Raw genomic sequence first — 13,480 nt, 5'->3', positions numbered from 1 at the left:
GACTCGACGAGTTCCTCTCCGGTCCTGGCGGCAGCCCCTATAGTTACCGGGGGTTGAGCTTGAGACTAATTCACTCCAGCAAAATTCACAAGGGGCTTCTCCAGAGCTTCATCGAGTCTCCGACGTCGAAATACGCATGACACCTGTGAGAGTCGAGCAAGCACATGCTGGGAGTTGATGGCCTAATTTACCACTCACTCAGCGCCCCAGGACAGCTCCTGGCTGACAGGATGCGAATTCGAGCGCCCTGGTCACGTTCGGTGAGATTTCGCCTCAGTCAGCTCACCACCTTTCTTGACTGCGTAACCTGGCCTCGTTACGCTCGGAGCAGCTCGGACCGCGAGAACGGGTAACGGCTGTATTTGCGCGGTACCGTGAAAGAAAGAACTTTGCATAGCGTACACGTGCGGCGGTGTTACAAGTTGTTCGTTTGCTTCTCATTCATATCCGCCGTGGCGCGAACGGCGGTGTCTGAGCCCAAGCCGAGTATCGCCGCCTTCTTACGACCTGTGGGCGGTGGAGCAATGGGACATTAGCGCAGATTCAGAAGGAAGGTGGGTCAGCGGTTATCTCCCCGCGCTACTGGACTCACAGGACCGTAGCGACTATGCGTCTCGAGTGAGGCGCGTGTCTGAACTCTGTGAGATAGATGCCTGAGTTCGGGGACAACGCGACCGTTGATCGATCCGCGACAAGCCAAGCCCCGATGACCGACGGGGAGCCCGATGTCCGAGGCAATCGGGGCGACCGGCGGCGAGACGCAGATGCGGTTCGTCAAAGCCGCAGCGAAAATGGCGGGGAGAGTGATGAGAGAAGGTGTACAATAACGTTAGGCAATGCCGATATTGGAAATGACAGACAGACGTACCTTGCCACGTCCCTAAATTGAGGCGGCCATCCGTGATCGGGATGCAAAGCGATGTCCCTACGAGCGACGTTTTGGTGTGCGATGCGCTGCAGTGCGGGGAAATAGCGACATTTTGAGACAAACGCCGGGGAACCTCGTCAGGGTCTCGGTTACTGCGAGGTCGGCCGGCTACTGCACTCACGAGTCGCTGTTTCGAGTGCCGCGTTGAAACAAAATAAATTAGCAGCGGTGCTAATGCTGAGTGTGCTCGCACCATGTGTACTCACTCAGGACCTTCGTCGGTGTGCAGCCAGTTCAGGTCCTCTGGAACAATCTTGTCCAGCGCCATGTCCATGTCTACCGGCGAATAAACAATTAGACCGTTCCAACCGGGCGGTGGAGTGCCGCGGTAGGTCGTCGAAATTTCTCACCTCGCCGGACATCTGTGTTTCACGGGAGTTAGCAATCGGCGTGTGGGCGCGTATGGGAGGTGGCTATACCTCGATCGAAGTTCTCATTGATTGTGAGCGCTGCAGAGGTGTGCTGGCTATAATCCGTGCCGTGAGCAATTAGCACACACCCACGGCGCCGCGGTCATTGCATCGGGTAGTTTGAACGGCAACTCACATGAACAGGTACAGCACGCCGACCTGTGAAAAGATGACGAGTCAGTGATTGAGTTCTCCGCCTTTGTCAATGCACAAAAACGAGGAGTCGGTGAGGCGTCGGAATAATATCGAGCCGTCAGAACAGAAGAGGCGGTCGCACCGCAACGCGGGCTACTAGAAGGCTATCGGACTGCTCACGCGCACATCGCGCAGGGGGGTCTGGAGGCTGGAGTTACCACAGAGACTGATAGAAGGTGATGCCGACCTGGACGCCCCGCAAGCCCGCGTCGATCTGGGTGAGCACCTCGTCGGTTACGAGGTGGCAGCCCTTGCTCCGGCGCGCTAGTGTGAACGTCTTCTGCCAGCCCATGGCGTCGTCGTGGGTATCCCGAGGAGTTCAGAGCCAAGAACGCACGGAGGCCCGACGATCGAGAAGGCCGCGATCAAACCACGCCGGCCAGATTCGATTCCGATCAGCGTGTACACACACCCCTACTTTAGGGGTATGATGTCATTCCCGCGATCACTCCACACTCGCCGCCCACTTCGTACCTAGTTCAGCGTTCAGTAGAAAGCTCACGACACGGGAACTGCACGGGAAGCTAGCAAACATACTTCACATGTAGAACAGTATTGCGCTAGTAGCAGCTAGAGTATGTCCTATAATCTGTGCCACTTTACACCCGATAGGTATGCTGCGCAAGCTCCACTACCCTCATCAGTCGCTACATTGACCGAGACTAGCCCATTACCCCAGCACAGTCCCGGCCCTGCAAGCTTTTACGCGCTCTCTCGGATAAACGCTTCCGAGGGTAATGAACGGCGACTTGAGTCGATCAGGGATAATCTTGGCTTACGGGACGCTGAACGGGGCCGGGTATTTTCGCGATGCATGGACCGGACTGACACAGCTGCCTCGAGGTCGCCGCTAACGTGGGTGCAGACGGGTGTCCGATGGAAGACATGGCATGCAGGAGACAGCCTAGGCTGAGCGGCGGCGTCCGCACCGGGAATGGCACGAATTGGAAACTATCGGGGGAACACGCTGGCATGTAAGCGTACTCTCTCCTTGCATGAATGTGTGGGTAAATAGCACTGCAGCATGGTCTGCTTGAGCATTCCTCCACTTCCAATCCTATGTTTAAACGTCTAGCCCACCGGGTCAGCACAACGTTACAAATTGCAGGCAAACACGACCGGAAGGCTGACGCACCATATCTTACACACCGCCCAGCACACGAGCCAGCGAGATGACAGTTAAATCCGAAGATCGTGTCCTGGCTCACGAGGCTTGCGCTACCTTTCTCTCGGCCTCCAGGATGGCATCAAACTCTGCCTGCGCCTGGGCACGGGGGTCCTCGTCCTCGGCAGACTCGTTCTGTTGGACACGTCCGGCGGTACGCTGGCGTTCGTGACGCTGGCGCAGCTCATCCCACGAAGAGCGCCTGCCGTTGTTCCGCGCGTTGGCTTCCCTAATAGCGTCCCATGTACTTTTCTGACGGACGGCGGGTTCCTGGGACGCTACGGGCAAATGGGCGCGTAAATGTCCCCTCGCAACATTCGCCTCGCGGGTGACATACCATTTGAAGACGACGGCGTGCCCGTCGAGGCTGTACTATCCGCGGAGTCGCCGAAGTCGGATACAATTTCTATACCGCCGTCTAGGATCTCGCCGTTCTGCTCCCTCTGCTTCTTGATCCTGTCCATGATCCGATCCCTGTCGACCTGTGGGAAGAGGGGGGCGGCATTGCCGAGGCGTCTGTTGACATTATCGAGGGCAACCAGGAAGGCTTCCCGGTCATCGAGCTGGCGGGCGAAGCGTTTGTGCTCGCGGATGTAGTGGACGAGTCCGGCGCCGTAGCCTGTAGAGGCGGAGATGGCGACTATGGTGGGCGAAAAGCGGACTTTGGGCTTGAACCGCCAGACAGCAAGACCGGCGAGGGCGCCCCAGGCGGCAGTGTGGAGGTACTGAGCGAGAATACATATCAAGACAGAGGGCGCCGCAGCGGAGGAGGGAGACGCACGGGGAGGTAGCGGACGGGACCGGGGAGGAAGTCGACTGCGAGGGCGTAGTCATGCTGGGAGAGGAGACCGGACTCGAGGTCTGGGCGGAGGAGGAGCTCTGCGTCTGCGCGCGAGCCGAAGGCGTGGTCGAACCAGCTCTTGGACATTGGGACGGCGCGGTGGGCGGAGGAAGGAGGAGGGCGGGTGGGAGACGCGTCGGCGCGGCTGCTCATTGGATCGCGTCTTTGCACGTGACTGTGTCTGGGCCATAGGAACGTGCAAGCAGAGGAAGCGAGGGCCTCTGCAAGGACGTCCTGACACTGACCGCCGCCTGTCCACTCGGAGGGCCTGCTGCCGCCAAGGTACAGAACACTCCCAACCGCCGGCGCGCCCACCCGTCCCCCTCCTCGTTGTCCGCTTCGCTCCTCGTCTTTCCTTCCTCCATCTACCCGCCCTCGCGCGTACACGCTCCTTCACGACCGACTCCCCCATGGCCGTCCCGGACGTCGCTGCAAAGCCCCTTCCGCCGCCCGCCAAGGACGAAAAGCTGCCCTCTATACCACCGCTCGACTTCGACGACCGTGTCCTGCCAGCGACACCCCCAAAGATTGTTCATGATCCTGCCCCCGACGTCCCTCCAACTCACAAGCCGCTGCCCCCCATCGATGTCAAGGCTTCTCTTGGCACCTCCGACCTCTGTGCGTATCCTCTCTTTTCCTGCCACGCCTCGCGTCTTGACTGTACTGTCATCCCAAAGCTCTCGGTTCTGCTCCCCTCACGCCCATAACACCTGCTCCGGGGTCGCTACCGTCCATCCCCCCTTCGCCCTCTTCCGAAGGCAGATCGAAGAAGGCCAACCCGCTCACAGACCTGATTGACACCGAGAAGGTATATGTGGATCTACTCACAGGAATCATCCGCGTACGTCCTCGGTGTCCTTCTATTCCTCCTCCCGTGCCGTAACACCAATCCCATTTCCGCGTATGCAGAAAGTCGCCGCGGCATGGTCGCGCTCCAATCTCCCACCGCCCGAATTGGATACCATGTTTAGAAGCATAGAGAGCATCTACAAAGCCAATCGCGCCTTGCTTGGGGTGCGTTCATCTCCGTCCGTACCCTCACACTAGATCTCACAGTCGACGGCCGCTATAGAAACTCAAGGAAATCGGCACCAACCCCTCCTCGCCCAAGGCGCTCGGTGATCTGCTCATGCGATGGGTCAGTGGGCCTTCCCAGCAATTCCATGCGTGCTAACAATAATGCGCCATTAGATCGACGATCTGGACGGCCCCTACACCAACTATGTCGCGAAGTTCTGCGGCGGCTTCGACACCTGGGATCCCGTCCAGTCCAACGCGCGCGTCCGCACCATCCTCGCGATGTTTTCGTCGTCCAATCCTCCGCCACTACCCGCGACCGCGCCGGCACATCCATCAGAGCCGCCTATTTGGACCCTTGATGAGCTGTTCCTGTTACCCAGGCGCCGCATCAAGTATTACAAGAAGCTGTACGGTCGTCTACTGAAGAGCACCACCCCTGGGCGCAGTGACCACCGGTTGCTGAGCGGCGCGCTTGACAAGCTTGACAAGCTCTTGGTGACCCTCGACGCCCGCACGGAGGTACGCGTCGGAGGCGGCGCTCCGCCGCCTGTTGCCGCGGTATCACCACCGCCCATTGAAACCGAGGATGAAGTCGTGATTGACATGCGTATGCGTCAAAGCACGCTGGTCCCTCAGCCGCGCGAGCCGTCTACCATCAGCGTATCGCCTTCCCAGCGTGCGAGTGATTCTACCCGTGCAAGTGGAAGCCTTTCGAGCAGGTCAGTACTCGACCTTCAATTACTTGGGCGTACGTGCTCATCTTGGATGAGTAGTGGGAGAAGGTCGGAGGACACTGCCCCAACCACGGATAGCAGGGATTCGACCTCGACACTCAATGCGCCAGTTACGGACCTCGAGCGGCGCCTTTCTACTGAACGTACGTTAGATATCTTCTCGATGAAGCCCAAGGTACGTCATAGTTCACTGGATGATTGGGCTATCTTATTGATCGAGGCACACTCGTTCACAGCAAGTCCGGCTACAAATAGCCCCTCCGAACCTACATTATACCCGAGAGCTGCGCTGCTCTACCCCGGTAGTGATCTCCTTCACGCCGCATGCGACAGGGATCGAGGTTGTTCAGGAACGTGGGCATATACTTCTGCTCACCGACCTCATGCTCGTATGCGAGCGCATGTCTGAGAAGGAGAGGGAGGTCGCAGGTCGCGATGGACCAGACATGTGGCTGCTATACCCGCCTCTCACTGGCAAACATCTGCGCGTAGCGCCCGTAGATGGTGAGTCCCGTCAGGCACATAGCAGCTCCATCGGTACTGATCATACGCGGGCCCGCCAGATTATTCGCTGTCCGTCACCATCTTACGCAAGGAGTCGTTAATTCTACGCACGGACTCCACGTCCGCCCGCGACCGGCTCATCACGGATTTCAGGGAATGCATTGACACAGCATCCAACCGTGCGTAATCCCTGCCGACCTTGTAAGCGACAAGACAGACGGACTGACCTCTCTTCAGTGCTCCCTCCATCTAAAGGCCCTCCGCCGCCAGTCCCTGCGTTACCATCTCCGGTAAACAACATGGGCAACATTGCATCAAGACCGCCGATAGCTCCGCGCGACCGAAGCCAGACGTCCTCGGAGGTTCCGTCCGAACGGTCCAGCGCGAGCATGAGCCCTTCGCGCGCTTTGTCCCCCGCCAGCGTCACTTCCTCGCGTCGCTCCAACGATCCGATGTCGGGTCCGCCGTCACGAGCCAACTCCGCGTCGATGGCGCTCGCCGACGCCGCCCTCTCAGGAAGCTTGTCGAGGATGGACATGGGCGGTCCTGTCCAGCAGGGATACCCCCAGCGCTCAACGTCGGTGAACTCGGGTGGCGGCCCTCCGCCATCCTTTGGCCCCGGCCAGGTTATGCCGCCTCAGAATTTCGGCCCAGGGCAGACCATGCCGCCACGGGGACCTGTTGGACCAGGACAGATGATGCCGCCACAATCCTTCCAGCCAGGCCAGGTCATGCCTCCACAACAGTATGGTCCTGGTCCGGGCATGCCGATGAATGGTCCTGGTGGAATGGGGCGTCCACCGCCCTCTGCATACGGCCAGCCAATGCCGCCACAACGCAACCCGAGCTTGACACACGGTCCGCCCCAGGTCGGGCAGTCGTATCAGGGAGGGCCGCCACAAGTTGGGCAATCGTACCAAGGAATGCCGCCACAGCAACGCGGGCCACCGCAAGGGTTTGCGCCCGGTCCTCGACCAGGCATGGGGCCCGGTTCATACCCGCCGCCCCGCCCGCCTTCCGAGCCTGCCTACGAGAGTGGTCTGCGGCACTCACCCTCAGGGCGCTCGCTCGCGTCGCAGTACGATCGACAGCAGCAGTTCTCGTCTCCTCCGCCGATGCCGGGCTACCCTGGCGATCTGCCCCCGCCCCGTCCCGGCTTCCTACCGAGGAGCGACTCTTCTAGCTCGCTCCCGTCCATGCCGAGCGCAGGGCTGCATGCACCGCAACCCCGCACGCTGCTGCCCTCCGCGCAGATCAGCATGCGTTCTGTGTCGACCGCGGGGTCGTTTTCGATCGAGGAGCCGAGTCCGCCTGGGTCGCCTGTGGAGGCAGCGCGCCCGACGGGCCCGGTGACCTCTGTGATCTCCGCGCAGATGAAGTGCAAGGTGTTCCTGAAGCGCGAGCACGCGCAGTGGAAGTCCTTGGGCAGCGCGCGCCTGCGGCTGTACCGCGAGGACCCGACGAACATCAAGCAGCTCGTCGTCGAGGCGGACGACAAGAACAAGACGGTGCTCATCTCGACGATCGTGCTCACGGACGGCGTCGAGCGCGTCGGGAAGACCGGCATCGCGATCGAGCTCAGCGACAAGGGCCTCCGCACGGGCATCGTGTACATGCTGCAGCTCCGGAACGAGAAGAGCGCGAGCGGGCTGTTCGACGAGCTCCTCGCCGGCTCGGATCGCGCGGCGCGGTAGACCGCTGCGCACGTCTCTCACACCGTTCACTTAGGACACATGCGAGGTAGCGCGGACTCGCGGCTCTTGGTTTGGCTTCTCTTTCGGTCGTTCCGATAATCTCACTTCACGCTGGACCCGTTTCCATACCACGCACACATCCTAGCTGGATCGTTCGGCCCCTCCACTGATTGTTTCACCCCCGTCTCGTCGTCGCAGTCCACGCCCACATTACCCTAGCCTCGTCTATTAGCATATATCTCTCCGTCTCCCTCGTTCCTCTCCTTCGCTCTTCACACGGCTGTAGCCCCCAATGCTCCCCAACCTCTAATCGAATTGCGTGCATACGGCGCGTGCATGAGCTCTACATAGTAACAGAGACTGTATAGATCTATAGCGGCGCCCAGTGCAGCTCCGCCGCGAGTGAGATGTGGTCGCTCCCGCAGACGCCCTTGCGCGGCAGGCCCTCTCCAAACGCCTCTTTGCGGTGCGGTTTCGCGAGGCCCAAGATCGAAACGTCCCGCCCGGGGGCGTCGAGAACGAAGATGTAGTCTGTTGGTCACGAACTGCATCAGCGCGTGCGGGCTTCGATGTGGGTGCAAATCCTGTACCTAAAACCGATTGCCAGTACTGCAACGCTTCTCAGCCACGGAATATTTGAAAAGGGCAAAGGAAGTGATGGCGTACGTGTGTGTAGCTCGTGTAGATGGGCTCAAACGCACCGCGGCGCTCTTTGGGCACGGCCGCCCTGCTCCCAAACACGAGCGCGCTCTCCGAGATGCCCGGGACGAGCCTTTGGCCAGCATCGTATGCACTGGTCACTCTGCCGGATTGGGTGAAGAGGTCCGCGAGCTCGGTGTCCGTTAGGAGGCCGTCGGACGGTCGTGCAGTGCGGGCGTTGGCGATGACTCTGTCCGGATCGTTTTCGCCTGTTTCGCCGCCCTCTTCCTCCTCTTCGACTGGGCCGGCGCCATCTGCAGGCACGGTGGGGTCAATCGTCTTGTGTACAACGCACGAGTACTCTAGCCGCTTCTTCTGCTCGGGGAGGAGCGGCTCGCCCATGAGCAGCGCATACGCGGGGTCGTCCGGCCCAAAGTTAAAGTCTGAGCAGGCATCAGGACACATCGACCACAGTCCTCACTTGGAAGCTCTGCTCACCGCCGGCGATGATGGATGGCCAACGCTGTTGAGGCTCTGGGCCCTCACCGCGGAACTTGGCAACTTCTCGTAGCAAGATGGCCGCTTGCCTAGTTAACGTTCAAACACAGTAAGCCTTCTATTCGACCCTCGCTGAGTCTGGACCCCCTACCTCGCCCGCTCGTAAGTATACCTAACGACGAGTGTCAGCGCAGGGTCCGATAACGCAATCTAGCTCCCACATACGCCGGGTGCCAGAACAGATGCGTCGTCGCGACGATCACGCCGTCGCCGTCTGCGCGCAGACTCCGAAGCGCAACCAGCGAGCCGATGTTCTTGGTGCGGAAGCTCGAGCCCCGCCGCGCTTCTTCCGTGTCCGCGTCGCGCACGTCTTCCTCGTCGTACGCGACCATGCGGCGGCGCACGCACTCGTACGCGTCTTTGCGGAACGCGATGAGGCACCCGTGCTTCTTGCGCGGACCGGCGGCGAACACCCAGTCGTACCCCGCCTTTTCGAGCTCGGGGAACAGTTTGTCTGTCCTGTCTACTTCCTGTGTATGTATGGGATGCACGCGTGAGCAGGAACGCTACGATCAGGGTAACGCGACGCGCCTGTAGACAGCAGATGTCTGCCTTGTGGGACACCAGCTCGCGATAGATCATATGCTCCCGTTGGCTCGCCTTCAGGCAGTCGCTCGTAGGAAACATCGATCGTCCTATTATCAAAAGGAGTTGAAAAGGACACAGCGCGAAACACTGCACTGCGAAACTCACGGACAAGCGTTTGAGCCAGGAGCTAGGATGATTGAACCGCGTCATGAGCCCGCACACGAAGCAATAGGTACTGTACCGACATTCCAAGACATCACGCGGATGTTCTGCCCAGCAGAGGGTGCTGCCCCTTGAGTGAGGTCTACCCATTCGCGGGGCAGGATGTTGCCCCGCTCGTCTTCCATGATGGATAATTTGGCCGGTGCGGGGTTGCTCCTGGCTTGTTCCTTTTTCAGGCGGCGTTCCTCCGCCTTGGCGAGGTCTTCAGCTGTAGGCTGGTATACTCTGGACATGGTGCAAAGGTAGTTCGGAGATCGGGGAAGAAGTTGAACACCCAGGACGCGTCGAGTCCTGCTGGTGTAATGAGGCGTGTTATGCCGCAGCCACAATGGTCTGTGGAGACCGCGGATGAACTCGGATGCCTTCAGGTTTAGCAAGCAATCGCGTCCGTCTGGCTGCGGCACCAGATTTCCGAGGCACCAAGGTGTTTGTACGGAATGAGCGTAGAGTCACAACAGAGACACGGATGTTGCACGGAGTGAGGAAGCGGATCCGAAGTACTTCGCGTCTTTCGGATCACATGATAGCACCGAGGACGCGTTTTGTCTATGCATTTTGAAGAAATCACATCTTACAGGCCATTGAGAGCAAAGTTACATGACGCGGGGAATAGGCATGGGGGCAACGCGCCCGGGATGCAGGATGGCCTGTACAAATGAAATATGATATCCTCTGAAGACGCTAGCTAGAACGAACACTGAAAATACGGGCAGACGTGAACGACCCAAAGTGCCCGCAAGCCCCGTATGGAATTAGAAAGGGAAACACACCACGGACTCACAGTATCCCTAGGTGGCGGAAGTGAGATGCATGGCGCGAACGGACGGGACATACACAAGTCGTAAATGGTTGCAAGATCGTAAATGGTATGATGATAGTCGTACTGGCAAGTCATGGCTCTGCATAACCCTTGCAGAGCTCAAGCGATGATGCACTTGGAGCCCTTGCTCCCCTTCTTGGTGGGTTGCGGAGGGGGGTTCACTGCAATGCGGACATGCAATCAGGGCTGGAGGCATCGATAGTTGGATTACACAGGTACTCACGGACTGCGCGGATAGCCTCGTCAAAGACGGTCTTGAGACCTTTCTGGGTAAGGGCAGAGCACTCCAAGTACTTGACGGCACCGATGTCGCGCGACATCTGGACGCCCTGAGAGTATTGAATGGGCGCCATCCGACTGTCATCACACTGTGAGTCTAGCCCCCATCACGCGATAAAATGGAAGCACATACCGGTCCCTCAGCTTCTCAATCGTCGCAGGGTCCTCGCGCAAATCCAGCTTCGTCCCTACCAAGACTATGGACGTTGAGGGCGCGTGGTGCGAAATCTCGGGATACCACTTGAAACAATCAGAGCGAGCGGTCAGGATCAAATACCCGGTGTTGGCCTGTGCACGCCACGTACCTTGGTCCGGACGTTCTCGAAACTGGGGGGACTGACGAGGGAGAAGCAGATGAGGAACACGTCCGTCTGGGGGTAGGACAGCGGGCGGAGACGGTCGTAATCCTCCTGACCAGCCGTATCCCAGAGACCGAGGGAAATGGTCTTGCCATCGACCATGACATTTGCCGAGTAGTTATCGAATACTGTGGTGGGAGTCCGTTACAGCCGTGCCCGATATCTTCCGGACAGCGTGTGTACTCACCAGTGGGGATATACTCTCCCTAATCACAGGCGGGGTCAACAAGGCGCTCGAGTGAGCAGCAGAAGCACGTACGGGGAAGGCATTGGTGGTGTATGAGATGAGAAGACAGGTCTACGGTCGTCGAATGGTGAGCTGGGGGCCTCGTTGCTTCACTCGGGAGCGTACTCGCCTTTCCCACAGCACCATCTCCTACAACAACACCTGACTGCGTGTCAGCACACGAGGCGCAGGGCGCGGCGGCGGAGGGGCGACTCACATTTAATGGCCTGCATTCTGTGTATTTAGAGTCGTCTAAGAGAACTCTGGTTTCGTGGCGGGGGATATCTTGGTGGAGGGGCGAAAGAGGGAGTTGCAGGGCGAGGGTCGGACAGGCAGTGACGACGGGTATGGCAACGCGGGTGAGATAACCGGCCGTGTGGGACGAGGGGGGAGATGGGTGCGTTACCTGGCGAGATACAAGAGGAAGAAGGCCCGGCGTAAGAAATGTGGAGTAGGAGAGTGAGGAGGAAGAGGACAGGAGGGAAGATTGGCTGTAGGCTGTACTGATGGTCTTTACGATGTTGGTTCTACGCCAAAGTAACCATATCCGAAATGATCGTCCTCTCTCTCACGTGCGGGCCCCCACATCCCGTCCCTCCTTCGTGTTCTCGTGCACGCACTCTGTCGCCGACGAGCAGTCGCCCCAGAAATATACATCGGCCTTCCTGCGCTGCGCAGGATGCCTGTCAAGCGAAGCACACACACACCGCCCAATTTGAACGCGTCTACGCCCGCAGGACAAGACGCTTCCATCGGACGTTCCTGCGCCCGGACCCTACCTTCCCGGCTGATGCATATCGCGCTCGAGAGTCTCATGTGAGAGCCACTGCGTCCTCAACGCCACTCCACAACGGCTTGGTCTGCCCCGGCGCCCGAGCGCATCGATGGACGAACGCATGATGCATTCTCCGTATGTTCGTACGCGATGCTGTTATCAAGATGGAGGCTGCTGCTCTCGTCGGACGCGTCCTGCTAAGGATAAAGATATGTGGCCGGCCGCAGGAACCACTTCGCTCGTGTTCGCACGTACGCCGGACTATGGCAGAGGCGTCAATGTGCTGTGAGCCAATGACATCGACGGTCAACCAGTCTACTAATAGCTAGTTATTAGGCCGACTGCCCAGCGCGTCGATCGCTGAACTCCTCCACCATCTGCTCAACTTTCACCATGTTTGAACGGCCTATGCCCCGCCTCTTCCTCATCCGTCATGGTATGGAGTCGCGTTGCCTCCACAATCATCTGATGTACTCACCCGGAGGGTGCTCCAGGACAGACGGAGTGGTCACTCAACGGGTGAGTTTGTCGCACGCAAAGATACGCGTCATGTTCCTGTCTAACTGATACACCGCTCTTGACAGTCGTCACGTACGTCGCGCTGTGGAACCTTGCCATATGTATGTGGCACTGACGCGACCGATCTCATCAGACCGGCCGTACGGACATTCCTCTCACTGCTGAGGGTGAACGGGAAGCTGCTGAAGGCGCTCGTGTCCTAGTTGGCGAAGGAAGTTAGTACTCACGAGCATATGACGTTAATCATCAACTCACAAGTCGTAACTTAGAGATCATCGACCCCAAGAACATTTGCACAGTGTTCGTGTCGCCTAGGATCCGTGCTCACAGAACGTTCCACCTGCTCTTCGATCATCTCCCGGAAATCCCACATCATGTCAACACGGAAGAAGTGAGGGAGTGGGACTACGGAGAGTACGAAGGCCTCCGCCCTGCAGAGATCAAAGAACGGAACCCGACCTGGACTATCTGGAAGGACGGGTGAGTGTCATGCTGCGATCGCATTGCGTCGTCAATCTGAAACGCTTGCCAGTTGCCCTGGAGGCGAAAGCACTGAGGAGATGTGCCACCGCGTTGATACCGTCATCGGCAAGGTTAGGCCAGGCCCCTCATAGCAGTCGCCGCAATGCGTTAATGATCGACAGGTCCGCGAGCATCACCGCGCATGGAAGGAGGAGGGCAAGGGCTCTCGCGACGTAGTGATTGTTGCTCATGGCCATTTCAACCGCGTCTTTATTTCGCGCTGGATCAACTTCCCGCTGTCTCTTGGTGAGTCGACCGACGCTGCGCAAAAGTCGTGTCATTCTCACAGAAACTCGATTAGGGACGCACTTCAACGTGGAGCCTGCTGGTGTAAGTGCTAAGTTACAAAACACTTCAGATAGACTCTAAATGCTACTTCACTAGATTGCTATCCTCGGATATAACCACAACAACCTTGCAGAGCCCGCGCTCAACGCGCTCAACTTGTACGCGAAGCCCCAATAATAGATGTCGTGTTGGCTAGTAGATGCGTTATACCTGAGATGTATCCAGAGACGAATGTTGTACGGTTTTGTGTGTTA

General features: G+C 58.6%; 6 protein-coding genes across 6 annotated transcripts; 2 read left to right on the top strand and 4 right to left on the bottom strand.

The window, feature by feature from the left end:
- Positions 1-357: 357 nt before the first annotated feature.
- Positions 358-1,882, bottom strand: TRAVEDRAFT_55317 (uncharacterized protein). Its single transcript, XM_008034181.1, has 9 exons — positions 1,721-1,882; positions 1,475-1,497; positions 1,348-1,394; positions 1,279-1,290; positions 1,135-1,204; positions 1,050-1,055; positions 869-954; positions 593-653; positions 358-507 (listed from the first exon to the last, which is right to left on the bottom strand). The coding sequence occupies exons 1-9, from the start codon at positions 1,823-1,825 to the stop codon at positions 501-503; spliced, it is 417 nt and encodes a 138-aa protein (XP_008032372.1). The 5' UTR covers positions 1,826-1,882; the 3' UTR covers positions 358-500.
- Positions 1,883-2,490: 608 nt separating this feature from the next.
- TRAVEDRAFT_158572 (uncharacterized protein) lies at positions 2,491-3,658 on the bottom strand. Its single transcript, XM_008034681.1, has 4 exons — positions 3,480-3,658; positions 3,036-3,423; positions 2,669-2,976; positions 2,491-2,604 (listed from the first exon to the last, which is right to left on the bottom strand). The coding sequence occupies exons 1-3, from the start codon at positions 3,624-3,626 to the stop codon at positions 2,738-2,740; spliced, it is 774 nt and encodes a 257-aa protein (XP_008032872.1). The 5' UTR covers positions 3,627-3,658; the 3' UTR covers positions 2,491-2,604; positions 2,669-2,737.
- Positions 3,659-3,949: 291 nt separating this feature from the next.
- On the top strand, positions 3,950-7,790 carry TRAVEDRAFT_68197 (uncharacterized protein; the record flags this gene model as incomplete). Its single annotated transcript, XM_008034680.1, has 9 exons — positions 3,950-4,157; positions 4,217-4,380; positions 4,449-4,553; positions 4,612-4,677; positions 4,731-5,278; positions 5,333-5,468; positions 5,530-5,797; positions 5,857-5,976; positions 6,035-7,790. The coding sequence occupies 9 exons, from the start codon at positions 3,950-3,952 to the stop codon at positions 7,489-7,491; spliced, it is 3,072 nt and encodes a 1,023-aa protein (XP_008032871.1). The 3' UTR covers positions 7,492-7,790.
- A 71-nt stretch (positions 7,791-7,861) lies between these two features.
- Positions 7,862-9,671, bottom strand: TRAVEDRAFT_110742 (Endonuclease/exonuclease/phosphatase; the record flags this gene model as incomplete). Its single annotated transcript, XM_008034679.1, has 8 exons — positions 7,862-8,022; positions 8,082-8,100; positions 8,158-8,573; positions 8,629-8,717; positions 8,854-9,154; positions 9,216-9,323; positions 9,382-9,403; positions 9,462-9,671. The coding sequence occupies 8 exons, from the start codon at positions 9,669-9,671 to the stop codon at positions 7,862-7,864; spliced, it is 1,326 nt and encodes a 441-aa protein (XP_008032870.1).
- A 686-nt stretch (positions 9,672-10,357) lies between these two features.
- Positions 10,358-11,355, bottom strand: TRAVEDRAFT_41792 (small GTPase rac1p; the record flags this gene model as incomplete). The annotated part of the gene is made up of 8 exons (XM_008033956.1): positions 10,358-10,419; positions 10,482-10,615; positions 10,671-10,777; positions 10,843-11,024; positions 11,084-11,102; positions 11,156-11,194; positions 11,262-11,284; positions 11,340-11,355. 8 exons carry the CDS (start codon positions 11,353-11,355, stop codon positions 10,358-10,360), a joined length of 582 nt encoding a protein of 193 aa, XP_008032147.1.
- A 797-nt stretch (positions 11,356-12,152) lies between these two features.
- Positions 12,153-13,439, top strand: TRAVEDRAFT_61994 (phosphoglycerate mutase-like protein). The gene is made up of 9 exons (XM_008034269.1): positions 12,153-12,182; positions 12,234-12,333; positions 12,392-12,416; positions 12,543-12,631; positions 12,686-12,896; positions 12,949-13,009; positions 13,061-13,184; positions 13,240-13,268; positions 13,323-13,439. Exons 2-9 carry the CDS (start codon positions 12,291-12,293, stop codon positions 13,401-13,403), a joined length of 663 nt encoding a protein of 220 aa, XP_008032460.1. The 5' UTR covers positions 12,153-12,182; positions 12,234-12,290; the 3' UTR covers positions 13,404-13,439.
- Positions 13,440-13,480: the final 41 nt, after the last annotated feature.

The sequence above is a fragment of the Trametes versicolor genome, assembly GCF_000271585.1.
Source record: "Trametes versicolor FP-101664 SS1 unplaced genomic scaffold TRAVEscaffold_1, whole genome shotgun sequence".
In the NCBI taxonomy this organism is placed as follows: domain Eukaryota; kingdom Fungi; phylum Basidiomycota; class Agaricomycetes; order Polyporales; family Polyporaceae; genus Trametes; species Trametes versicolor.
The sequence above is the reverse complement of the archived record's forward strand: the minus strand, read 5'-3'. Positions and strand labels throughout refer to the sequence as shown.